This window comes from Onychostruthus taczanowskii, unplaced genomic scaffold (assembly GCF_017590055.1).
Source record: "Onychostruthus taczanowskii isolate IOZ18803 unplaced genomic scaffold, ASM1759005v1 scaffold11, whole genome shotgun sequence".
In the NCBI taxonomy this organism is placed as follows: domain Eukaryota; kingdom Metazoa; phylum Chordata; class Aves; order Passeriformes; family Passeridae; genus Onychostruthus; species Onychostruthus taczanowskii.
In genome coordinates this window covers 1314259-1341039 of record NW_024497629.1, presented here as the reverse complement: position 1 = coordinate 1341039, position 26781 = coordinate 1314259, and the positions used below count along the sequence as shown (strand labels likewise).

Sequence of the window (26781 nt, the reverse complement as noted above, 5' to 3'; positions counted from 1 at the left end):
TTCGGCTGGAAAAGGATTCAACTTAAACTTGACGGCAAAAATCACACCCCCCGTGCCCCAAAAAACGGGGCGGGGGGCTTTCCCGGACACCAGCTTCCTCCCGTCGCAGCCGCCAGCCGAATCGAGGTCATTTAGGGAAAAGGGGAAAAAAAAAAAAAAAAACCGCACACACACACATACATACATACACACACACAAACCAAACCCGGGCCGAGGTTTATTGCGAAGTTGCTGCGGGCGCAGCTCCCAACTTTTGTCTGGCGGCGGCAGCGCCGGGCGCGGCCGCAGGGGGAGCCCCGCGCCGCCGGACCCCGCCGGGCACCCGCCCCCCGCCGGCTCCCGTGCCCGCAGCCCCCCCCGCCGCGGCACCAGCGGCGTCGTCCCCAGCGATTCCCCCGGGCTTGTCGCCTTCCCCCCTCCGGTCCCCCGTGGACCCCCCGGTCCTCACCCGCGCTGCCGCCGCCTCCTCCAGCCCGGCCGCATCTGCCTTGGTGCCCCTCTTAGAAGAGCGGGTGCGGGACGAGATGAAATGGCTGCCGGCCCCGGCCGCCGCGGCCGCCGCTTTGCCCAGGGGGCGCAGAGAGCTCTTCCTGGTGTTCACCATGGCCCCGGCGAGGGGGGCCACGGGGGGCGCCGCCGCCGCCGCCGCCGGCGCGGAGGGAGGAGGGAGGGAGGGCGGACAGGCGGGGGCTCGGGCAGGGAGGGGAAGGGGAGGGAGAGGGGGGAAAGGGGGGAGGAGGGAGGAAAGAAGAAAAGCCCTCCGGGGAAGCCGCGCTGCCGGGCAGAGACGCAACCGGAGCCGCGCCGGCTCCTGCCGCCGCTGTCGCCGCCGCCTCTCGGGCTCAGCCCGGCTCTAACTGGCCGCCATTACTGTCCCTGCTCCCTTTCTCTGCTCGCTCCGCGCCGTCCCCGCCAGTCGCCGCCGGGGGGCGCTGCGGCCCCGGCGCGGCCGTTCTATCCCAGCGCCGCGCGCTCTATGGGCCGGCCCGGCCCGGCTCGGCCCGGGCGAGGTGGTGGCGGCGGTGGCTGCGGGCCCTTGGGGAGCTGCTCTCGCCCCGGCTCCGCGGCGGAGACCGAGCGCCCACACAGCCTCACGTCCCCGCCGCGGCCTGGAGAGCCGCCGGCCGGGCCTGGCCCGGCGTGACCCCGTGGGGCGGGGGAGCCGCCGCCGCCGCCACCCCCTGAGGGTTGAGCCGAGGGCTGGGGAGTTCAAGGGCAGGGGGAGCGGCTGCCCCGGGCCGCGGGCGGTGAAGGGCAGCGCAGGCACCCGGCAAGGGGCTCGGCCGCCCGTCCTGGGGGGCTGGAGCCGTCGGCTCTGCTCGCCCAGGGAGGCTCTTGCCAGGAGCTGACCGGACAGCTTGGGCGAACAGATCTCCCGAGGATGAGATCTCCATAATTCCCTGTGGAAAAGTCTTTTCACAGTCCGGTGAGCCTCATATTTAAGAAATCGCCTTGCTATCTAGGCTATCGGGAGTGCGCCCTTGCATCTCCCATCGCGCCAGCCACCAGCTACGTCCCTTGTGTTTTGCCTCCACCTGCGCTTCATGTTCCTTTCTCAGTCCTTGGAAAGCTCATTTCTCCCCACCTGCCTCCTTATCGCACATGCATGTCAGAGGGGCGAAGAATACAACGCATTACTCTACACCGGATGCCTAAATGCTTTTAAATTACTCACACACTATAACCCTTCAGCCTGTTCACGAACCCAATCCCTTCTCACCGATGTAAGAATCATTCTCTCACCACTTGTTGCCCTTTACAGAACTTATAACGGTACCTGCACATATGCCCAGAAACCAAAAGCTTTGTGAAAGAAACATAGCTGAGGAACACAAGCATCCGGCTGTAGGTGACAAAGTCTCAACCTTTTAATTTTCACACTGACTGGTCTGGCACTGCTGGGCAAGTCATTTCAGTGCTTCTTACTTCTTTAACCAAAAAGAATAGTATCATGAAGTTACTAAGCATGTGATTCTGACTGTTAGGCTCAAGCAAGCTTTATCAAAGTATTTTTACTGTTTAAGGATGGAAAGTGCGATAATCTTTTAGTAAAGAGCAATAAATTTTAAAAACTATTATTCTGTTTTACCTGCATACTCCCACATCTTTCTCTTCAAGATTACAGTCTGTAAAAGTATGGTAGAATGTGTACTTAAAAATAGAAAATATGCAACAATGATGTCAGGCTTTATAGGAAGAAAATCAGCTTTTTAAAAATCCAAGCAAAAAGAAAAATACTGTGAATAGCAGCAAATTTTTAGTTTTATGAGATACTCCAAAATACAGTGCATTTCAGGGTGGGAACTGTAATGTCTCATCTGACATTCTCTATTTAGAGCTTTTAATCTATATTAGTAACCATGCTTCATCATCCTGTCCCAAAATCTCCAGTGTCTTTCAAAACTAGAGTGGTTCTGCTCCATGAGATTGGTTTTGGTAGGTTTTATATTCTTTCTTTCTAAATTTAGTTGTTCAAAGATTATTAAGGGATGTAGTAATTTTATACACTTGTAGACTAAATGAGTACAAGGGGCTTTGTGAATGGTATTTGGAAATCACATTCTTTTAGCCTTCAAAAGTAGGAATAGAAGGAAACTGCAAGTGACTGCCCCTTCCCAAACACCAGGAGATATGTTCAGTAACAGTATCACATCATATATATAATGATAAATAACGTACTTTAATATTTCTGTCCTGTAGTAGTGATAGGCCATGAAACTCAGATATGGTTTTCAAATTCTGTTGGTCTAGAAACAAATGTTAATCTTCAAGTTTTTTTACTCGTCACAAAAATATCCCCATTTTGGGAAAACCAACGGATGAGTGGCCCAAAAAAGGGCCCAGGCTGCAGCAGTTACAGTGAATGTCATAACTCAGGATTGCAGTCATTGGCAGGGCTGTCTGGGGGAGCTTGCATAACATCTGCTTGCAACATGCCTGATTCAAACCAGCACCCTTCCTCTCATGAACACTGAAGACTTTTAAAAAGTAAAATAAACTTAGTCAATATGCGAGCAAACTGATTTTCCTAGGTACCTGTCCAGATCTGCTTGAAGTAACAGAAATTCCCCAACTCAAAAGCTATTTATTCAAATTTGCTAGATATTTATACTACAGTTGTGTCCTTTTTCTTTTTTTTTTTCTTCTTTTGTGTTCTGATCTCATTCCTGTGAGCCATACCCAGAGAGCACTCTTTATGATGCCAGAGGGACTACTGTGGAGAGATTGATGTAGTTAAAAATCCCTGATCTCTGCTTTGAACATTTGTAGTGCTTCATTCTCATTATGTTAGCATGGTAGGAAACATGGAAAGACATGCTTCATTTTGGATGTTTACTCCCTGTGTTGTTTTTCACAGATGGTTTTATTTACAGGTTTCTTAGTTGTCTTGTTCCTCTTAGAAGGTGTGGCTGGTTATTTTGACTGAAATAGCTTATGGCATTATAGCTTCCATGTCAGCCGCATCACCATTTTTAGTACTGACAATAAAAATAAATCAATCATAAGTTACAAGGGTTGCTTGGTAGCTTTGATTGGATTTTTTTTTTTAATGCAGAGAACATGTTAACATAGGATTAATATTTTATATCGCACATACTTAGAGATTTAAATGTGGTTTTACAATGAAAGATGAATTACTGTAGAAAGGGATTTAGAATAATTTCACTAATCCAGTAATTTACTTGTTCCCATTTTTTCTATCTGTTGTTGGTTCAAGTGTCATATGAAGACAGAACAGCATTAGAAACCTATTTAGACTCCCTTCAGCGCTCTACATGCAGGAAATGTTTGGGGGGGAAAAAATGTAAGAACTCTGAGTAAATGAGAGACAATGAAAAAATTATGGGAAGAAGGACTGAAGCCACATTCCACTATGTATTACATTTTAAAAAAAATTGTAGAGCTCATTCAGTTTCAAGATGTGTAGTTTGGTCTTACAGACCAATGTCTAAATGCTTCTACAAATAAATGCCATTGGGAAGGACCATATTTCAAATAGAACCAGTTTGTAGTGAATGCTGAAGCTTACAGCAGTGTTCAACATCCTTTTATCTCCAGTTGTTCAGAAAAGAGATTAAGGTATCTGAAAAATGTATTAAGAAGAACCACACCATCTGCCAAGGCAGGTACCATTGGGAAATTGGAAAAATATGAAAAATTACTTGAGCAAAAGAGTCCCTTTCATTTAAAAAAGAGCTGGGGAATGAAGTCATATCGGGACATCATTATGTAAAAAAACGTTAAAAAATTACACAGGATGGAAAACCTTGTTTGCTGCATGAGTGATATTTAATGACACAAGAAATATTAGGAGATGAAAGATTTTGTTGTCACATGTACCTATTTTACCAGGAAATCAGGAATTACAACAAAAGAAAAAGTCATTCCTCCCCTATTCAGAACTTTTGCAGAGAGTTTCTTTCTAGTAAGGACCAGAGGGCTCTATTCAGTGAATTACCATTTGCTTCAATCATAGGCAATTTACCAGAGATTACTTTGCAATATCTCTGAATAGCAGTAACATTCCAAAGGATGGAAATCAAATCATCTTTTCAGGCCTCTATTTATAAGCTCATATGTGTGCCTCTCAATCATGCTGTCAACTCCTCCTGGTTTCAGTTGAATCTTGAAATAAAAAAAGATTCACAAGAGATCTTGCTTTTGTAAATGCACCCTAAGCTTTTTCCTGAGGGGCATGTTAGGAAATTAAGATTGTGTGGTTACTCCTTTGAGAACTCTCGATTATGAAGATAGGCCCATGGCACATAAGTTTGGAAACTTCAAACAAGCAGTGTCCAGGAATCAAGATTGTTACTACATTGAACTGGAACAGAGAACATGATACAATCACTCCACATTGCAGGCATTTTGCTATGTTATTATAAAAGGCTCATTATTTGAAGACTACCACTGTCATTTAAAAATGGATAATAGTTATGATTTCAAAGTAAACACTTAATGTCCAGTGCCATTATCAGCACACCTATCTGAAGATTGTTTTCCACACTAGATAACGTCAGTGGAACTTGAAGAGGGATCAGAGAGCAGGTTTCTTAGATAACATTAAAAGAGAGTGGTAAAACTTCCCTCCTAATATTTCAAAATTATCTTGCCATCACATCTGGCCATTAGCTTCCATAATATTTTTCCTGTTGAGCTAAGGTCACAGTAGATAGTTTTTCTAATAATAATAATTGTGTGAAACTGATAGGCTGATGATATTGCAGCCAGGCATCTGCAGGGTCTGTTTTTCACTATCATTCAGGCTGTAAATTACTTCCATCTTGGACAAAAGTGGCAAATCATCTCACTTTGGTGCTTATGATCATTAATCATATGAAAGTAGCACCGCCAGCCTGTTACTATGCTGGGTGATGTATAGCTTTGTAGTAAAAACCAGACTCTGTCCTAAAATGCTCACAATAAAAATAGGCATTTATGAACACGTGTGTAGATAAGCTTCAGCACCATACAAATGCATAATGGCTTGATTAGGATCACATGGCAAGCCCATCAAAAACATTATTGGTTCATAAATCTCTCTAGTCCTCACACACAATCTTAGGTTTCGAAGTGTGGCTTTTTGTTCCTGGTCCAAGAACAAGCTCATAAAATACACCACCATGTCATCGTTGTAATTTCACTTAAAAGTGTCTTTGAGAATTCACGATACATTATTTCCAAATGTGTGTTATCTGGTACAAACAGTTGCTCAGGCTGCCTTGAATTTTTCATGGGCTTATGCATTTCACGCTAACTTTAAAATTGAAGCTATATTCAATTTTCTTGTGTATTTACAGTCCAAGAGTCCAGCAATGTGTTGGATACTTCTTTCAAAGCATGGGGATAATACCCTTGTCATGAATGCTGATTCACCCATGAAACAATGACTTGTTTTTCCAGTGCATAGCTGACTTCCAAGAAACATCAGTTCCTTAAGGTACTCCCCTCTGTGTGGCAGCCTAGAAGGTTTAACATTCCTTCAAGGACCACTCATCCTATGCAGAGGAACGTGTTTGTTTTAGTCAGTGGAATTGCCATTTACAGGATAACCAGACCCTGTTCTTCTATTTATTTTGCAGTCCCAGTTCCCTCACAGTGTGCTCCTCCTCTGTGTGCACACACTTACAAAAGCTTCAGGCAACAGCTCCTCTCTCAAGTTAAGGTCAATCAATACGCCTGATGTTTAATTATAGGTAGCTGACAGTGTCCTCTGGCATAGGCTAACCTTGTTAAATATAATGTTTAAAAATATCCCTTCAAAATTAATTTTCTGCTTGTTTTTAGATGCCCTGTGTGTGCTGGTTCTTCTGTGACCTTGACAGGTCTGGCAGTGACAGCTAAAACCCTGCTTTACTTTGTCAACACCGAGATTCACTCCTACATTATAAAACAAGTCTGGGGGTTGTCACTGTCTTCCACGCCACTGCATCTGATCTCTCCTGACAAAGGGGCATGAGATGGTTGTATTCATCTCATGAATACCCTGTTAGAGGTTTCTCAGCAGACACAGCCTGGGCTGTTTGCTTCTATTCACCACACGGTAAGAAAAGGACCATTTGCTTCTGTTCATCTAAGGTACTGCCAGAGAATAAGCTGTATTAAATGCACAGAGTCTAAAAGGATTTTAGTGATGTCTTGATTGCAACAACACTCCAACTTGAAAATTTCCAGCTTTAAAGAAAATATTTTTTACATTATACAAGAATTGCAGATCTTTCTTAAGATTTTTGTTACTCCTATGCTTTGTCAACAGTTTGACTCCTAAGGGAGGACAGCACTGCTTAGAATAGCTTTTAAGAAACCAAATTCACTAGGACACTGATTCCTATTGTAGTAAGTCAGCATGTCTCCAGCTGTACTCTGATTTCCAGTAATAGACCTAATCTTCTAAATCAATAAGTGATTGCAGCCAGGACACCTGCACCATGACACCAGGTAAGTCCAACCTCACCTCCTTGCATGCTTACCTTTGGGTCTGTCAAATTGTTGCTGAAAGGGCCCCCAGGAAAGGGTTAAGCATATTAATGAACTTGTGTGTTTAATGAAACGGAGATAGTGTACTTAAAATATTGAAAGAAAATTTAAAACAGTCCAGCACTGCAAAACAACTTTCTGATGTTTTAAGTTAGGGTTTTGTAAATTCCTTGAGTTTTCTACAGTCGTGATATCTGTGGTTTAAGTTCTAAATATATAAAACCTATTTAATAGAATCAATAACACTTGTAACAAAGAAGTACCTTCTATTCTAAAATGTCAAAGTATTTCAAACATTAAACAAAACCGGGGAGAATAGAAGCTCTGCAGTCCGTGTTTTGAAATATAAGACTCCATGTATTTTAACCGAAACAAAAGGCAAATTTCTTACTATCTTCCCTGAAGATTCATAAGTAGGAGCTCTAATTAGATCTCATCCAGTTAAAACTTAACAATTAATCCAAACTGCCTTCAAAAGGATCAGTGCATTGTGACGTGCATTATAAAGAGAAAGAAATTATAGCTGTCAAGTGTCAGATTTTACTTCTATTACTCACCCATCACTGAACTTTGAGACTAAGCATCTTATTTTAATATTTCTGAACAATGTGCTTTTAATTGTTGTGATTCAGGGATTGCAGAAACGTGTCCCACGTGAAGACGACACTCAATGAAGTATTACCTCTGCTTTTACAATTACCTTTGATCGCACTTGTAAATTCGCGGTGGATTCGCAGTGGGTTAATTAGTGTGAATTACATAGTTGTGGCTGTTCAGTTTAGGTTAATTCTAAATGTTTTACAGTGCATCGCTAATCATTGGAGGGGAAAAAACCCCAACCCTTATTGAACAGCCCGCAGGTGCAAGGGATGCGTTCACTCTGCTCCGTGCGTGTTTCTAGGAGCTGGCAGCTTTTCCGCGGTGTTGGCCTCGGATATTTGCATAGCTCCCGGCACCACCACGGGACCTCCTCGTCCCGCAGAGAGCGGCTTCTCCAAGGCCCAACACAGCGCAGCGAACTCTGCTCAATCCTTCTTCCCTCCCCGAGGATCCCGTCCCATTTTCCCGTTTGATTCGCCCTCGGGAGCTCTGCTTCCCAGACAGCGCGCCGCTCTTTTGTCCTCGGTGCGAGGCCTCGGCTGAGCTCCTTTTCACATATGTCAACACTCGCCCGTAATTAGCGCTCGCCGCACAATGAGCCATTGCCGCTTTCCAAAGGGCTCGGCGTGCGGCTGCTCCCGCCGGGGGCGCGGGGCCGGGCAGGTGCCCAAACACAGGCACCGGTCCCCACTGTTACAGATGCTGCGGCTTGACAGACAGCCACGCAGACTGCCCTTTGTTCCGCAGCCGGGACAGACTTCGCAGTCTCAGGCTGGGCAGGGATGTTTATATCTGCTGTGCCAGGTCCTGCCTGGGCACCGTGGCAGCGCCGCCGGGGTTCCGGCTCGTAAAGGTGGGCCGCGCCAAAGCTACAAGCACCCCAGCCCTCGCCTCTCCCCGGAGAACAGGACAGGACAATGCAGTGCAGGGCAATCCCCGAGGAAGCCGCGTTTCCCGCGGCACAGCGGGTGCGGATCCTTACGGACACCCCTTCGCTCCCCCCGCGGTACCGGGGCGGAGCTCTGCCCGCCCCGCCCGGCGCCGCCGCGCCTGCGCCGCTCAAGGCGGGACACCGAGGAGTTCCGCGGCGGGCGGTCGGTCCCGGGCTGGGAGCTGCGGGACGGGCGGGTGAGTTCTCTGCGGGGGCAGGCTGGGCAGGGGTAGCGCGTCCCGCAGAGCCAGCGCTCCCTCGGCTCCTGCTGGCGCTCGGACTTTGCCTGCGGCCGTCCCGGGGCGGGCGGGCTGAGCCTCCCCGCTGCCTCCGCCCTGCGGCTTCGCCCTGCTCCGCATCGGCCGCGTCCCGCAGCAGGAGCGACCCTCGGGGGGCCCGGCCTGGCCCCTCCCGGGGCTCCCTGGGCGTTCCGCCTCCGCGTCGGTACCGTGGTATTGCCTCATCGCCTAAAAATACCTCCTGGCGGGCTGGTTTGGCAGCGGCGGGAGGCGCGGAGCGTGTGCCCGGCCTGGCGCTCGGGGTGCGGGTGAGTTCAGGTGTCGCAGCCGCGGGGTTGTCCCAAAATAGGTTCTTTGACCTGTTGTGCATGAGGCTAATCCACACACAGAGCCGAGGTACTTGATTTATTTGCGGTTCTGAGCAGAAAGAAGGGCTGGGTGGTAAATCCACAAAGCCAGCACGACTATCAAAACTTCACTCTTTATACATGTTAGCAAACATAGACTTTAATGTTCACTGGCTACAAGTTTGCATAGTTCGCTTATTAGTGAGTATTCTGTCTTTATTGGTAAAATTACTCCCTTGCTTCTCGTGCTAAGTAGCCTGCGTGCTCACTCTTTCTCTTCTTTTAGGTAGGTGGTTTTCTTGAGTTGGTGTTCTGTAAGTTGCTCCTCACGATTTTGCCCTGCTGGAATTACCTTTTACCCACTTGGAAGTGATTTCAGCACAGTTGCTGAGCTGGCTTTATTAGTTTCTTCCTTATCATGGAAGTTCTGCCCAGTGTCCCTGTGGCCTGTAAATTGTGCATTCTTTGTGTCCATCAGTGGTACATCCTTCTTCCCAAGCTTTGTTTAGCCTCCCCTTTAGATCTGAGATCGTTGAAGCATGTCAGGTCCTAAACCTTAACAAGGCAATTCTACAGACAAGTAATTTATCTTTCTAACACCTGGACATCAAGGTTGGGGACAGGTTTCTTTCTGAGTGCACAGCTCCTTTAGCCAGTTGGATAGGAAGCATGAATGCTGTGGTTTGTACCTGAGCACATCAGTCACGTTCAGGCCGTTAGGTTTGATGCTTATCTCACTATTAATTTGTACTATCCATTTCTCTGTAGCCTCCCATCTCTCTGTGGCACAGTATAGTGCAATTTTCAGCTGTAATTTCTGTGCTGTGCAGGGACAGGCTGTGCTGTGCTGAGCAGCTCTCAACTGGAGAGTTTGTTCTACCAAAGTTAGTAAGGGGTTAGCAGGCTTTCAGGGGAGGGGCTGCATGTGCCTCTGTGGCTATTTCTGCCCTTCACAGCAAGGAAAGCCTCACAGATAGTTTCTGGTTTGTTTCTCTTGTGTTAAAGTAACTGGAAGTGTGGGCTCAAAAGTATTGACCATAAAATTGTTTGCCAGAAAAAACACTCCTATTGAGAGCTGCCTGTTTGGAAACCCTGGCTGTGAAAGGCCGCTGCTGGGTCAGTGGCTCATCTTGGTGGGGCTGGAAATCCCTAGGGCTGTGTGGGAGTGGTAAGGAATATCCTAACCCCAATTAATAAATGTAGCTATGGTGGGCTGCTGGCATTTGCAGCTTCTTCCCATGTTTTAAATTTAGTTTCTGGAGGAGGTAGTTCGGTTCTGAGCTACTTTTTGCCGCTGACGCCAAAATTACGTACCAAAATTCTTAGCATTTTAAACAGCAGCTGGGGATGTCTGTCGGAAGTTGGTGGGAGGAGGCGGTTTGTGCTGGCTGGGTTGACATGCTGAGCTAAAGTGCTTGCAGTGCATTCTGATGGCTATGTTCTAACAGCTTTTGGCCATAATAAACATCAATATGCTGTATAAGATGATTCTTCACCTAGAGAGATTAACACAAACATTTTTCTAAGTGTAATTGCTGTTGTACTTTAGAAGGAACAGCAGCTTTCACAGCTGACCAGTTTTGAATACTATTCATGCACATTTGAGGCCAGCCTAATGTAGCCAAAGAGCTAATTTGAAGAGCTGCTTCATTGTGTCTGTTTCTTTTTAACCGCTCTGATGACAAGTCACAGAGGATCAACAAAAGCAGATGGCAGGAGGTGGCTCTTGTTGCTTTGGGGAGTAGCCTACTGGAGTGAAAGATTAGAAGATAAGCACATTAACACAAACCACAAAGAATTATTTTGAGCTAAACACAAAAAAACCCCTACGTGCTAGAGTGCTAAAACTGAATTTGAGAGAAGTTTGAAAAAAGTACACTTTTTCAGCATTCCAGTTTCACTCTGCTCACTTGATACTGAGAATTCTTTTTTTCCCCAAGTGCAGTACAGAGTTCCAAGAGCAACAAACAGATATGCATATAACATCATCATGTACCAGCACAGGCTTGCCTGATAGATGTAGAGCTCTGGCAGAACATTTGTGGGGGAAAAAAAAGACTGTATCTTGTGTGACATGTCAGAGGTGTGTAAAATATGTTTTGACTTAATGCATAACAGCACCAGTTAAATTTAAAGTTGACTGTTGTAGGTTTTTTTTGGGAGGCTTATATATTTTTCTACAGAATGTATCTCACATGGATTTTAACTCTCAAGTTGAAAGAATACCAGTATTCAGGTACCAAGGAGCGTGAATTAGTGCTGCACATGGTGCGTTTTGTTTGTTTTTTTTTTTTAAATTTGTGCTGCAGTGGATATTGTTTTCCCCTAAACTCAAAATCATGTAAAATCCATATTAGTGGTGTTGTGCATACTGCTTTGTTCAGGAGTGTGATGGCTGCCACTGCTTAGTTTGATGCTCTGTAAAAGCCACGCACAATGTCATAACTTAGTCCTGAACCTGCCAGGAGCAGACCATCATCTGTGTAACCAGTGGTTGTCAGGGATAACTCTCTGAATGCAGTTGCAGCTGAAAATTTCTGGTTTCCTGTGGGTTTTTCCAATTTTAGAGTGATTTTATTTTTAAGGGTGTTTTTGGGAGATTCTGGCTTTAAGTGACTTACTGTGACTTTCTTCAGAGCGTTTAAAAGTGACTGTAATGAGATCAGTGTGGGATTCTTCATTTCTTTTGACTCAGCAGACTAATTCTGTATCATATTTAGTACTTACAAATCCAGGATTTTCATGCCAGCTGACAGTAGGCCAGAAATGGTAATTCGCAGTTTCTGAGTTGCTGCAACAATGTCTTGAGGTAAGGTAGGAAGGGTAACCTGACAAATCTTGCCCCTTTAAGTAATGCACAGTTAAGGTGAAGGTCACTCAAATGCCTGCAGTGGCAGTGCAGTTTTTCTGCTACAATCTCATAATGCTGTGTAAAATCAGGGAAGTTTAAACCGTGCCATTCAGGAAAGGATTGTGATTTTTTTTTCCTCCCTTTACGCAGAAGTATGGGCATGTATTTTCACATCACAGTGTTATTATTGTGAAATGTATTTTGTACATTTATGAAAAAGTAACCTTGCTGCTGAACGTCTGGAACAGATGTGTGGTTCATGTGTCATTAAATTAGAAACTGCAGGAAAACAAAGAACCATCTGGAGACTTGGTGGGGGGCAAGGTTGAGGTTTCTGGTTAAATGTATTATCAACACAGGAAAAAATATAAAGAGTGCTTCAGCTGCAAAAGGAGGCAAAGTATGATAGGCATTTTGTTTTGGTTGGGTTTTAAACCGTTTTCTTTTTGTAATTAGGGGAAGCACCAGAATGAAAGACATGGACAATATCAAAACTGTAAAGAAAGAATGGTAGGTTCTCCCCATTTTTTGTCTTCCTTTCCCTCTGCTGTTTGTGTGTCCTGTCATTACTTTTCAAACTTTATGTTAAATTCTAAAACACAGTATTTTTACCGCATTCATCTGTTCCACATATAAGAAAGTTTAAAAAAAAATCCTGTTGTTTTGCTGAAAGATTTTTCATATACCTGAAATGTTTCCTAGATGTAAGAAGCTGTGTAAATATTTTAATTTAAAATAGCAAGGCAGCCTTTCAAATTGCTAACTCACTGTGCAGCTCTGCATCTGATGTGGAGGTGTTTGCTTTTCCAGTTCTGCTTCTGAGGTAAAGCATAGTGAATACCTACATTAATGCTTCAAGTTTCTTTTGTTCTATTACAAAACTAAAATGCGGACCGCATACTTTTGAAATTTCTTCTTTAAAGTTATTGAGGTCTTCTTTTAAGATGTTAATCTCCAGGGATTCTTAGTGTTGCATAGGTGCATTGCAAACAATTCAATTTTATGTAAATGTATCTAATTAGCATTCCAGTAAGTATTGCTGCTCTTGAATTCAATGCAGAGTTTTATGTAAAATTGGATAATTTTTCAAGAGCTGGGATTTTTATTTTCTGAATTGCTGAAAATAGACTTTTCTGAATCTCCCATAGGAGTAACTCCTGCAATGTTTACAAAAAGCTGCATAATCTTCTTACTATGCAAAGAACCTATACTGAGATAATCATTCAGTTGCATATTTCTGCATTTTGATTGGTGAAAATCTAACAAACAGCTGTCACATATACAATGTTCTATAAAAAGATGTGGTTGATGCATCTTTTTTAATACCCTGGCCGTCTCCATCCGCATTATTGAAGGCTTCCATTGTATTTCTTCAGTGTGCTCCAGTGGTGTTGAGTTTCCCTAATGCACATTCCAAAACAGTAATGGTGGTTCTGGGATGGTGGTAGGAATGGGGAAGTTCAAGTTGGGGTTGATGAGCAAATCCTAGGGCAATTTTCTTGTATTTTTTTAAAACTTATGGCAAAGGAACCATATAACGGAACTGCTTTAAGGAAAACCTTTCATCGGTGTGCAGCTAGGTGTATGATGGTTAGAAGTGTGAATAATTTAACTTGCATTCCTGGCTGTGTTACCAAGTTTAGAAGCTTTGCATAGATTAGTTCATCTTTTTTGATGGTGTTCTTTAGCTTGTGCTTTTGAAGTGCAAATTGTAACAGTTAGAAATTGGTAAGAAGTTTATAGAAAAGGCACAATGCAAAGTTGACCTGATGTTTTGTACTCAATAAACTGAGTAAGCTGGGTGCAGGGGAATGTGCCTTCTATACTTCTTGGTACTGAGATTCTGAGGTACCTACTTGTCTTCTAATATGTCCTCTGAGGAGTCATTTTTGCGTCTTTGTTCTGCAGGGTGTGTAAATCGGGAACTGATGATCAGATTTTGAATGGTACAGAACAAAACTGTGACTACTTTGTAGATAACCTTTTTGAAGAAGCTCAGAAGGTTGGTGCTATGTGTGTGCCCCCAACTACAGTCAAGAACCAGGTAGGCAGTGAAGAAAAAAATAGTTCTGTTTGTTATAACAGCACTCCAGGACTATTCTGGAAAACAGATACTGGAAGTCCAGCAGCCTTTTCCAGCACATCAGTAAAAAAATGCACACAGAATTCAGAAAGCTGTAGGAACAGCCTCTCATCTCCCAGGCAGCCAGGCTTTTGCTGCTGGGCTTTTGGCTCTCACTGCTTTATAGTCAGTTTAGAGTCGTTCTAGAGCTGATGCTGGCATTGGCTAGTGTACTTATGATTTATGAGGAAGGAGAGTGAGGGGAGCAGGAGTTCAAGGAATGACAAGTACTGTTACATAAGAAGTTATTTAAGGAGCTGCAGCCTTTTTATGCAGAGGCATAGCCCAAATATTTTTCATTTGGTCTTATTCATATAATTATGTTGTAGTGGGATGTTCAGTGTGGGTTTGTATCTCAGTGATTCTGTCCTTTTCGTGTTTTTCTGTTACTCATCAGTGACTGGTAAGGGGAGGGAGAAAAGGCCATGTAGAACAAAGATGACAAGAAGAAATTTGGAGTGGGCATCACTAGAAATTATGTTCGTAGATCTTTAATTGACCCTGGAAGAAATGAAGTGTCAGGAGCAATATCTTAAATTGCAGTCCTGAAATAGTGTTCCATGGCATTCGTTTTGTCAATGCTTAAATGGGAAGTTGGTGTGGAATAATTAGTCCATGTTAAATTTGCATTCTGGCTCACTGTAGAGGAACCTTCCCAAAATTAGAACTCTTTCCATATGCATTGGTGCCATGAGACACAAGAGTTTTTGATGGAATCTAATCTTGCTGAGTGCTACTTCTTTTGACAGATCGCCCAATGGAAAGACAAGGAATTCTATTCAGCAGTTTGCACTTGCTGTTTATTTATGTAGCAATCACCTAACAAGTCAAACCGGGGGAAAAAAAACCAAAAAAACTTGTCAGGTACTATCAAGCATCATTCAAACTAATTTTCAGCTGAGGTGAATTCTGCATTTGTGGCCTCATCTGTGGCCAAGTATCTGCCAAGACAGTGTTATTGCAGGGATCAGACCTCGATAACCAAATGGCATGGTGCATTAATATGAGAATACAATCTCAAATATCCATCTTACAGTTGGATAGATTTCAGTAAACATTGCAATGGCTACAAGTTGGAGTAGTGAATATTTCTGGCGAAGTTAAGGAATTACTGAGAATTTATTTTTTCATTCCCCTAACCACCAAGGTTTTGAATACAGCCATGAATTCCAGGGTAACATAAGTATATGATTGTCTGAAAGTAAATTTTCTGATACTTCCTTCATTTCCTGAGTGAAGGGCTTCTGCATACATCATCTCAATGCCTTTACTTTGAGAAAATCCTCCTGAATGATTGGAACAAGGCTTTACCCTAATAAATCCCCAGCTGGACTATTCTGGCACTTGGTGTTCCAACACCAGACATGCATGCTCTCAAATTAGCTCTTGAAGAATTGCAGCTGGCTGGGATAGTCCAACTCTTTTTGTTTTATTTTTTTTCTCTGTTGAATTGAAGGAGTGTTCTTGATCTAGGAAGCCAAAATGATTGGGGGAAGGTTTGTTTATAACCCTGATTGACACAAGGTACTTAGAAATGTCACCCCTTGCAGTTGCTGTGCCTGTTGGCATGGGGCCAAGGCAGATTACAGTGAGCCTGCTCTCAGTATTTTTAGTCCATGAAGTGGATGATTTATAATCACAGGATACCAAGCTTCTTTTTCATCAGTAATATAATGAGAATTGTTCTTACTCTGTAGGTTGATGTAATCATTAAACTTTGGAAAAATGGGTTTACAGTAAATGACGGCGAACTTCGGGGCTATGCTGATGTTGCAAACCAGCAGTTCTTGGAGTCCATTAAAAAGGGGTAAGTGAGTTTTGTGTTCTTAACCAGCCTGAGTTAATGTGCTTTGGGTAGCACTTAGCTTATGCTCTAATTTTTTTACGTGGCTTTGCTGCACTGCAGTGTCCCTGTAGGAGCACAGGCCCTGCCAGTCTCGTTCCTGCAGTGCTAATGGCTGTTGGAACATCAACAGGTTTAACACAACTCTCAGTGGCAGTAGTTGTACAGTTGCTGATGAATAGATAAAAGCCAGTGTTGGCAGGGGGCACAGCAGGTGCACAATGAAATAAAGAATAAATCAGTGTCCAATAAGAGCTACAGATCAAATGGTATTTTGACTAATGAACTCAGTACACAAGGGGTTGAGCATTTCTGGTTTTATGGTCTTTGTTTTCTTTTTGTTGATGAAAAGCCTTAAATGGGCACAGATGTTCTATGTAGCATCAAGCAATTCTTGATCAGTCTTAAATTTCTGACATTTTTCCAAGTGCAAACTTGCTGTTGTGTATATATAGCAACCTTGCATAAATTCCTGTGTTACTAGCCATCTTACATTTTTCCCTGTATTAAAAGTTTACATGTGATTTTTGGTACTGTTTGCAATTGTTGCTTTAAAAAAGGAGTTTGACCATACTAACCAGTGTTATTTTGAGCTTTTAATTTGTAGTCTGTTTCCTCACCCCATACAAGTGGAGAGGAGAATACAATTTTATGGACAATGTAATTTAATATGTCCTTATCAAGCATGTGAAATTACTAAGTCATTATATTTTTCTTTTCCATATTTTTGCTAGGCCACCAAAAATACTAATTGTACACTATTTCTGCTGTGTGTCTGTCACCTGTGTTAGTTGTAATAGCAATTAACTGCACTGTTTAAAGCCCTTTGTATGCATTCATCACAAGTTTGCCACTTCTATTCCACTGTTTGGCTGTGAAGATGCTAATTATGAGATGGTTTCTGCATAATCATTGATGGTGAAGTACAGGCATTTAGTACAGCCCCTGTGCCAGCTGAGCCCCACCACCCAAAATTGTACTGTCTGCCTCAGAGCTCAGAGACAAAGGCATTGTTGTATTCTGCTTCATGCAATTAAAGCATTACCAAGGTGATGTTACTGCACTGAAGAGTGGAGCTGTTAGTGATGATATAATTTTTAGAAGCTGAGATCTGTGTTTGTCATTAAATACATTGTGTCTAAGCTCAATTCTTCCTCTTTAAAAGCCTTTTTTTTTTTCCTATGGAGATAAAATAATTGAACCCTTTACAGCAGTGTATGGCAACACTGAACTTCCTACACATGATATGTTTGGAGTGGTAACTGCTGAGTAAATTTGAACATCATTCAACAACTTGCATCATAGGGGTTTTTTTATTATATACATTCTAGTTAATTTGCTGTTCAGGAACTTGAAGTTATTTGTATGCTATGCACTTAACCTAACTCTTAGTAAATACTTGTGGAGTTGTTTTTTAAAAGCATCATCCTGGAAGGGCCAAATGTTGAACACGTATTAATCATTGGTCTATTTTGTATACTGAAAACAGTATAGTACTCTTTTTTTGACCTTTTTTTTCTTTTCTTAAGGGAACTGCCTTTTGAACTGCAAAGAGTTTTTGATAAGGAGGAGGTAGAAGTGAAAGTGGAAGATAAAAAGAATAAGGTGTATTTGTCATCGAAAAAGCCAATGTTTCATCCCTTTTCTGGACATGGTTACAGATTAGGAAGGTGAGTAGGCTGATGTGATCTATGATTGAGTAGCTGAAGGGAACTATACCTATGGTGAAGGATCAAAATTCAGGTTGCAAGCAGTCTCTGGAGTTTTCTAGTCTAAGCTCCTGCTCAAAGTACGGTCATCTGTGGAGACAGATGAGGTTACTTAGGCTTTTATCCAATTGGGTCTTGAAATCCCATAAGAGCAAAGGCTGTGCAGCCTTCTTGAGTCCTTATGGGAACAAATGTTTTCCTTATATACAGTCTGAACGCCCCTCATTGGAATTTCTATCCACCATAATGAGCATCACCCCCTCCTGCCGAGCCTGGCAGGCTGCTTTTATGTGCTCCACAACAACCACCATCTCTTCCACAGGCTCAACAAGCTGCTCTCCTCCAGCATCTCTGACAGTGTGAGTGCTCCATCCTGCAGGCATCTTGGTGTCTCTCCATGAAGCTTGGGGGATAATTGGCTCCCACAATCCACTGGACATGTTGCTGTGTTGATACAGCCATGAAGCTCTTGGCTTTCTTTGTTCAAGGTCTCAATATTAGTAGAATTGTTGACAGCTGAAGTGCTGTCACTCTTCTGTTCTGTGATTTTAGAGAAAAGAATCTCTTTTTAAGCTGTATTAGCAATAGTTTGAGAACAGGGGGGAGTATGACAATCCCATAAAGAGAACTGAAGAAGTAAGAGGTTATTTTGCATTCCCTTAAAATTGTTCAGTAATTAATCATGCATGTATTGCAGTAAGGCATTTTAGCATTCTACAGTGATCCGTGTCTTTTTTGTAGTTGGAGCGTGTCAGCCACTCATGCCAATGCTAAAACTGGACTTGATTTACAACCAAGCAACTATTGTATTTTGGAAGGCTGTTGTAGGGCAACATGCCAAGAGTTCATTTATTTGATCCCTGTGACTTTTGCTTACTCCAGCCACATTATCTGCTTGACAGATCCCTGTCATGCAAGACTTGTGTGCCTGTAAAAGCAGGCTTTGGCCTAGGGACCAGAACGTGTTCAGCGACCAGGTGGCACTGCTGAGTGACCTGCAGGCTGGAGTTCTAAGCTGTGCTGCAGCCTGAAGTGAGCAGCTTGTTTCAATTAAGTGGGAAGGGTTTGGCTGCCGAGGCCCAGAGCTTGTGCTGAGGAAAAGCCTGACCTGGGCAGGAACAGCTGAGGCAGGAGAAGAAGATAATGTGCAGAGCAAAAGATTGATAAAGGTAAAGGGTGAGTGGTTCCAGGCTGACTCCGAGATGCAAGTATCTGTTTTATGAGTTTCATCTGTTTCTGGTGTACAGTCCATTCAGTTGCTCCATGCTTGAGTAGATACAATGGGGGGCACCTTCTCTTGACAGATAGGTGAGATGCTGCAGGACTTGCTTTTGGTGGCATGGAAATCCTGAGCAAACAGGGGTCAAGAACTTAACCTTATTTTATCTACGAGTAGAGCTGTTCATAAAAAAAAAAAAAAAAAAAAAAAAACCAAAAATATCTTCAGTGTGCTGGGGTTCTGCTGCTAACCAGTGCTAAATGCTAGGTTGTTCAGTCACTTGTGCTCTGCCGTGCCTACAGCAAGTAATGATCTTGCTTCCCAGTAGGCAAGTTAGGTTTCAGAAACATGCTAATCTGTGAATTTCGGTTCACTGGTCTTGTACCCTGAGACATTCTGCAACTTGCTCAGCATTTTTTATTTTTTTCTACTCTTCCTTGTCTATTCTGTGCTGTGCTATCAAAGCCTTTTCCTTAAATACAAGTAATTAGTGCTGATGTTGGAGCCGTGAGCCATAAGTGTTCCCACTCCATAAAGTAGTGCTCACTTTCTGCTGTTAGTAAAAGTCCATTGCATGAATATACAACACTTGCAGCAGAAAAGCTTTGTGGGGCAGCAACAGAGCTGGCTGAGACCTGGAACAAGTTTTAGGCTATAGAACTCCTGTTCTACAGTTGCATTTGTGTGATTAGTCAGAAATGAGAGAGACAAATGACTGGAGAGTTTACTTTAGCTTATAGCCTAGCTAAACCTCTGCTTAGCAAATAAACTTATAAAATTAATATTGTATATTTTGTCAAGTGTTCCCAGGTGGAGGGGTTTTGTAATGGATGAACCATTTTAAATTGGTTTATTGACTAATTCTCAAAACTTTTGTTGGGGGATCTGGAAATAATTTATATGTTGATGTAGCTCAAACAAGCTTGATCTTCTGCCTTTTTGTCTACAGGAGAAATAAGTAAGACATATCAAAATTTTCCAGTGTGCCTTATGAAGCTCTGTAACTAATGAATATGCACTGTTTTATCTATCATTGTCCAGCTGAATTTCATAGTTTGGGATTATGACTAGATTTGCAACCCCACTTTTCTATTGAGCTAATCTATGCATCTTTGAGACAGCCTCAGAAACATGTTAATTAAACTATTGACTGAAATCCCTTGTAGCAAAGCAAGCTTGCTCTGTAACCTCATTAGGCTAAAGCATTGTGTATCAAGCTGCCTAACCATCAGTCAGGGTAAGGCATGATACCTAACTGCTGGGCTTTTTCGTGCCAGAAGATTGACAGGATGCTCTTATGTCTCTTCAATCTCCAGTTCATGTCTTCTGTTGATAGTCTTATAAAAGGAATAAGCCTTAAAAGGAGTTATAATGCTTCAATGTCAGGTTAATAAGACTTAGATTCTTGGGTTTTGGCTTTAGTCAAAGCTCCCACCACTAGATGGCTTTATCTGTCAGTTCTGCAAAAGAAAAGTTTTTATGTATAGATGTGCTTTAAATCTTGGTGAATACAGATGTTCTAACTTTCTCTTAAAGCTTCACTTAATGTGCTGGCTTCAGTCTCACGCACACTTGCTATTGAAAGAATCACCTCCAGTGCCTGCTGCATATTTCGATGTGCCTGTGAGGGAGATTGGTTTGGGAATGACACCAAAATCTGTGTCCATGCAAGGCAGTTGTTTTTTGCTGCAGCTGTGACTGATGTAGCCCAGCCCAGCCTGAGCCAGACACCGCAGCTGAACACCTCTGCAGCCTCTGCTGTCCTGGAGGCAGGACACTCACGTGAGTTCTGCAGTGTGTGAGCCAGCAAATAAACAGGGAGGCAGCAGGAGCTGAGCATTGCTGGACTGAAGTGTGACTTGAAATTTAATTATTTTTTTTTCTCTGCTTGCAAAACTGTTTGACATTATCTTGCTGGTGCTCAAGCTTTTATTCCTGATCTGGAGGGCAATTAAGTTTTATTTCATATTGAGGTCAAGCGTGAACAGAAGCTGTTTGTGACATGGTGAGGCAGGTAGGTGCTAGTACATCACCTGTACTAGTAATCCCAGAATATTTTACAGATGTGCCTCTTGTAATTTGTTGGTGCCAAGTCCTTGTGCCCCAGCTGATTTCTGTGTAATGCAAAACAGTTCTATACCTTTTACCTGTCTCCAGTCACAGTGAGCATCTCTTACTGCTCACTTGAAGATGAGATTTCTTGATTCTCATTCTTTTTGCTGAGTTTCTGTGGAAGATACAAAAAGTGCCTCTGCGGGTTGATATCCTAGTAGTTAGGTCAGCACTTAAATGGGCAATAAAAGTTTCTGAAATACCTCTGACTAAACTTGCACTTAAGACTCCAGCTTTATTAGCCTGAACATATTAACTCTTTAGCTAATGATAAATTAGCTGTGACTTTTCTGCCTTATAAATAAACTAATACAGGTAAAAGAACATAAGAAGGGGGTTTGTCTGCAAAGTAGGCGTGTATTATAGCTACAATTGTTGCTCTGTGGACATCAGTTACCCTCTTTTTTCTCAAGAAACTGTAACTCACCAATTTTCTGTGCAAAGAGAGCTTTTCTGCAAACTGCGGTGTAGTGTTCAGATAGTCTGTGACCACAGCTGAGCTCAGAGGAGAAATGGTAACTCCATAAATCACTGCTATTGTTCTGCAAGCAAACATCTGGTTATACTCATGGGAACTGAGAATGTGCCCATTGGATCAGGCCCAGTAAGAACTTAAACTGTGCATGCTGAACAAGCTTAGTCATGAAAGAAGCACTAAGCTCTAGGCATTTCTTCAGCATAAAATTTTTTGCCAGCAGTTTTTTTGTTAGTATTTTAAGACTATGAATTTGGACTGAGGTTGATGCATTCTGTTAAGTCATTTTATGAATCTTTGCCCCTGTGGTTTGGTCAGCTGCTGAAAATGCCTTAGGAAAAAAAATCCAACTCCTGTGTGCATCAGTCTGGATTTTTCACATTAAGTCAATTTTTCTGATAGATGAGTAATTCTTCTAAGCTGAGATAGATGATGCTGGAGTCTAAATCAAGGCTAACAACATTCAGTTAAATTGAATTACTGTAATCACATTACACTGAAAATTAACTTTGAGTATGCAAATTCAATGCTCAACCCCCTTTAAATTTCACCTGTGTGATTAGAGTACAAAAATGCATGAAGAATCTTCAGACAGTTTTGTCTCTTGTATATTCATATTTAATCTTCTGATATTTAAAGCTCCTTTCCATCTTATAAAAATGTTTAACACAAGCAAACTGAAATTCTCTAGCATGTTTTAGTCTGTAAGGAAAATAATGGCATATGTATAGGAAAAAAACAAGAAAGAAAGAAGGTGATATTTATGTTAGTGGTCTTATATTTGTTAAAATAAAAAGTCATCAGCACACTCTGCTATGGGGCAGAAACCTCCAGAAGCAGAGGTCTGGAGGGAAGTTTGAGCTTGCATGTGAACACAGAAACCATAACCTCATGTGACTTTTCTTTTCAGTGCTACTCCAAAGATAATCTCTAAAGTGGGAGATGATCATCCAGGACCTGATGACAAAAGACACCTGCCTTTAGTACCCTTGAATGATTTGGAGCCTATCACCAATGTCCAGATCTGGTTAGCTGATGGGGAAAGGATAATTCAGAAATTCAATGTTTCTCACAGGTGGGATTTATTTAACCACTGTCATATATATTTGCATCTGAACTATGTGTCTTAATGCCTGTACATTTAAGTCTTTAATTTTTATGACTAATTTGCCTCCTCAGTTCACTTAGCATTGGACTGCTCTTCAGTTGCATTTGGAAAACCTTTGAAATTTTGAGAAACCTTTTAGCTGACAAGAGAGCATAAGAGAAATGTGGACTCTTAAAAGTCAGCTCATAACTGAGTGTAAAGGAAAATCTGAGGAAACTGTAGGAGTTCTTTTTAGGTTAGTGAAAGTTAAGGTGTACATATTGCTCATTACTAGAAGAAATAGCTTTTAACATGATATATCTCTCACAAAACAACTACATCTGGAACAAATGGCTTAGTAAAAACCCTGCTGGCCATTGGGCATAGGCAGCACCACGTGTGAGGGCTGGAAAAAGGTGCTTAGAGTGAAGCCAGAGAAACCTCTGGGAAGGGCTGGAGTTGGTGCTCTGGGCAGGGAGGTTCATCCCCTGCATGTCTACATGGACAGAATAGAATGCACACAGTGTGTTTAATTCTATTTAATAAAATTTAGGGTTCCCAAAGAGGCTTAGAAATGAGGATAATGTCAGAAGGTGTCAGCACAGCACATGTGTGCAGGAGCTTTGAGAAAGTGTGATTAGCACTTTACCATTAAATTGTAAAGATGCTGTCTTTAGAGACCTTTCTCAAATCTGAATTTGAGAAATTACTGAAGAACTATACAGTCTTGTCATGTGGAAAGGATATGTTGCCTGTGCTTCTCTGTGAAGCAGTTTAAAGGTATCACAGATTTAATACAACCCAGGCTGCTGTCAAGATAAACTCTGTATGTCTGTGGCTGGTCAGAAGGAAAGCTCAGCTGTTGAAGGTTAATGACTGTCGTGTGTTCTTTGGCTTGTACTAATTTATTACTGTTAGCGGCCTGATATATGAACTGAAACACTGTTGTGATGTACTGTTGAGGGGTAAATTGCTATTTTAATTATCAATACTTCATAGGGGCTTCATATCTCAGTTATTCCAGGTCCCACATACTTAAGTGTATTTAGAAGCTTTTTGTCTTCATAGTAAATAACCATTTGAACAGTTGCTAAGTACTTTTGAGACAGAAAAAAAAAAATCTGAGATAAGCAGAAAAACAGCTTTACTGGTGTAATGCTCTTTCTGAAGTACTGTGCAATAAATATTCTATCATAACACAGCCTCTTGCCACAAGACCAGCACGTTTGTGCTGTACACAGTACTTGTGTATAACCTGATAAGAACCAGAGGGAAATCCTTTTAGAGTACATTTCCTTAAGAGTGATGATTGCATACACAGCACTCCTTTCAGTGCACCAGACAACCATTTGTTAACTAAGGTATAGATTAATAGCATGTAGCACACATGTAGCATATTACCCAGTGTCTGGGTAAATTGATGACTTCTAGCTTTTTGCAGTTAGATTGTGTAGGTGCCTCAGTAACTGCTGGCTTAGGTACGAGTTGATGACTGGTGAAAGATGGGAGCAGAAGCACAGGAAGCATTGTAGTGTTGCAGTGTGGTGAATTGAGACATGAGAGTGCAGCAGCTAGGAGAGCAGAGCTGTTAGAACAGCAGACAGAGCTGTGTCCTGGGTTGAGTTGTGTCCCCTTTTCAGCACTTACTGTGTTTGTGTGACCCTGGAGTATCAGGTATGGAGCCTGGAAAGGAGCTTGTTCGCTCAGAAGCAGAGAGCTGGTGGCTAATTGCCTGAGTTACTATTGGAACCCACTGAAATTTGATATAATGCATGTAGACATGTATAAATGTCCAACCAAAAAATTCAGTCCTGCTTGAGGTTTTTCAGGCTCTTGACTTAGAAGACCAAGCAGTGTCTCTGTGTTGAGGTCTGTGTGCACAGGAATCAGTTTTCATTTTGCTGGCTGTGTCTGTTCTGGTGAGTGTGGCTAAGGCATGAAAACTCTTGGGTATCTGTGCTGCTGAAATTGTGTAGGTGCCACAGTAGGGTAGCATTGCCCCAAGCCAGCCAGCACTTCCTCAGTCAATCCCTAACCATCCATGGTTCAGCTGTTAGCTCAGGTCCTGGACCATTCCCAGGAGATGGTAAACCTCATGGGAGACCCAGTGCATAGGGGAGAGGAAGGAAGAATTTAGGAATTTGCCAGCAGCCAGTCTGCCAGCTGGCCTCAGGAATAGAGAATGGACATTGACACTCTGTTAATTTTATTCATACAGATGTATCTTCTCATCTTCATTTTCTAATTAAATGAGTCGATCCTGATTCTTCCACAACAAAACTTCTGTCTTGCTCAGTTGTTGCAAGGCTCTTCACAGACAGATTGAATCTGTAGTGAATTCACCATGCCCCTGCTTTGGGAGGATGGGACTATATTTAGACCTAGTCAATGAGTCAGCTGTCCAAATAGTTTTTGCAACCCCTTTTTTCTTTATTTTTATTATGGTTCTGCTACATGAACCACACACTGGAGGCATCTTTATTCTAGCTCTTGGCTACAGAACCCTCAGGTAAGAGCTCCACCAGCTGGTTAGGAAATGGTAGGTTTGTGTAACTACCATCTGAGCCACAATGGTGCATTTGAGCGCTCAGAATAAGATACTCATGCTTGTCCCCTTGGGACTACTCAGGGCATGCAGACCTTGGTCCTTGCCTGCCAAGTGGATCAGGCATTTCAGGATGCCACCTCGTCTGTATTGCTCCAGTTCAGTGCTGTCAGGCATTCCGTGCAGCGGTGTTTCCTTCCTGTCCCATGGTGGCTGTGTGTGTTATGCGCGTGTGTGGGGATTGCAGTGCCGAAACTCTAATGCTGAGTTTTTCTTACTCTCTTCTCAGAATCAGCCATATCAGAGACTTCATAACAAAGTATCAAGGATCTGAGGGAAGTGTTCCCTTCACGCTGACAACCTCCCTGCCTTTTCGAGAGCTGCAGGACGAGACACTCACACTTGAGGAAGCAAAGTTGCAAAACGCCGTCGTTGTTCAGAGACTTCGGAAAACAACTGAACCTTTCAGACTCTTAGTGATAAAAGCGCCTGACAATGACTACAAAAGTGCTGCTACACCTAATGGACAACTCAAGAATGAGCAAAAAAATGCTATCAATAGTACAAGATCAAATTAGCTTTATAACTGACCAGAAATTATCTGCAGGGTGAACTAGGCAAAACCAAAAATGTAACCAGCAATATATGGATGCCCTCACATCCTCATGCACTGTGCTCTTAGAGAGCAGAATGGGTGCTGTGCTGTCATCTGCTATAATAGAGGTATGCTCAGCTAAATTGGGTGGTCAGAGCCTGGCTGTATAATGTAGCAGAGGTAGCTGTACAGCAGATCATCCTTAGAATTTCCTTAGGTAAAAAGCTTCTTAGTATTTAATAAGTGGGTCTAGGTGGAACAGTTCTCTGAGACTTAACTACTGATAGCACCTTTTAAGGAAAAATAGTATTTATTTTTGCACTTTGGACTAAAATGAAACGTTTCACTTACATTGTAGTGTAAACTGCTGCAGTTTGCATTCTTCTCACAGTAACTCTTTGGCAACCAATACTGCAAGCAAGCTCACAAATGAACTCTACCTTGAAAATCTTCAGGATGTAACTTTTGTCACAAGATCTGCAGTGTAATAATGTTCTGTCAAGTCTTCACATGGTTGTAGGTGCATGTGTGAGAAGATACAAACGAGATAGTTTGGTGCATACTGCATATGAAGTGCCTCAAAGTAAGCTCTGAAGGAATTGTTCTTATCAATGGTTGAAGTGGTTTCTGCTTTTTTTGGACTGCTACCAGTGTCTTGCAGGTCAGGTGATGTTAAACTACCTAGCTCATTGGCATAGGGACCCACTTGTAGCTTTGTCACACAGAAACTTCAGTTGTTTTGGCTATGACCAAGCAGGAGTAGTAGTTGAGAGGAACACAGTTGTTTTTGTACTGTTTATCTGCCTCTGTCCTGAACTGCCCAGCTGATGGAGACACTAATTGCATGTGGCCAAGTTTCAAAGCTGTTGAAAATCCTTACTTGAAAACTGACGTTTTTCTCTCCACTTTGCCCCATTTCCATCCAAATCTTTTATTTTGCTGTTCATGTACTTGAGGCATAAAGTTTGTAGCCAACTATTCCATGTTTTGCTAAAAGAGAAAACAACTGAAAGACTTAATATTTTGTATTGTGCTTACTAAGCCTGTGGGTTTGTGAATGGAACTAAAATCTCCGGGTAAGACATATCCCAGGATCTTCAGCAAGTCCTGACTCCTCTCTGCTACCTC

The 26781-nt window shown here is 42.6% G+C and overlaps 2 protein-coding genes across 7 annotated transcripts in view; one reads left to right on the top strand and one right to left on the bottom strand.

Annotated features, from left to right (window-relative positions):
- The window catches only part of ATAD2B (ATPase family AAA domain containing 2B), a 71312-nt gene extending 70389 nt beyond the window's left edge, over positions 1–923 (bottom strand). For 2 of the 3 annotated variants that reach the window (XM_041421667.1, XM_041421660.1), the window contains exon 1: positions 449–923. In XM_041421667.1, coding sequence (XP_041277601.1) covers positions 449–604 — 156 coding nt within the window. In that variant the 5' untranslated portion in view covers positions 605–923. The remainder of the gene's footprint in view (positions 1–448) is intronic. The other variant, XM_041421652.1, reaches the window with a different exon arrangement.
- Positions 924–1305: 382 nt separating this feature from the next.
- Positions 1306–26737, top strand: UBXN2A (UBX domain protein 2A). Of its 4 annotated transcripts, XM_041421675.1 has the most exons (8): positions 1306–1426; positions 6289–6544; positions 12403–12456; positions 13855–13990; positions 15766–15875; positions 17441–17581; positions 22337–22501; positions 25348–26737. In XM_041421675.1, the coding sequence occupies exons 3-8, from the start codon at positions 12416–12418 to the stop codon at positions 25634–25636; spliced, it is 882 nt and encodes a 293-aa protein (XP_041277609.1). In that variant the 5' UTR covers positions 1306–1426; positions 6289–6544; positions 12403–12415; the 3' UTR covers positions 25637–26737. The 4 variants fall into 4 exon arrangements, with proteins under 4 accessions (XP_041277609.1, XP_041277625.1, XP_041277617.1 ...); XM_041421691.1 differs by lacking the exons at positions 1306–1426; positions 6289–6544 and adding an exon at positions 8583–8706; XM_041421683.1 differs by lacking the exons at positions 1306–1426; positions 6289–6544 and adding an exon at positions 8604–8706 and having other exon boundaries at positions 13855–13948.
- The last annotated feature ends 44 nt before the right edge of the window (positions 26738–26781 follow it).

Coding starts and splice junctions, on each gene's coding strand:
- UBXN2A (XM_041421675.1), top strand. CDS start 12,416: ATGAAAGACATGGACAATATCAAAACTGTAAAGAAAGAATG. Junction 13,991..15,765: donor CAACTACAGTCAAGAACCAG/GTAGGCAGTGAA, acceptor CTTACTCTGTAG/GTTGATGTAATCATTAAACT. Junction 15,876..17,440: donor TTGGAGTCCATTAAAAAGGG/GTAAGTGAGTTT, acceptor TCTTTTCTTAAG/GGAACTGCCTTTTGAACTGC.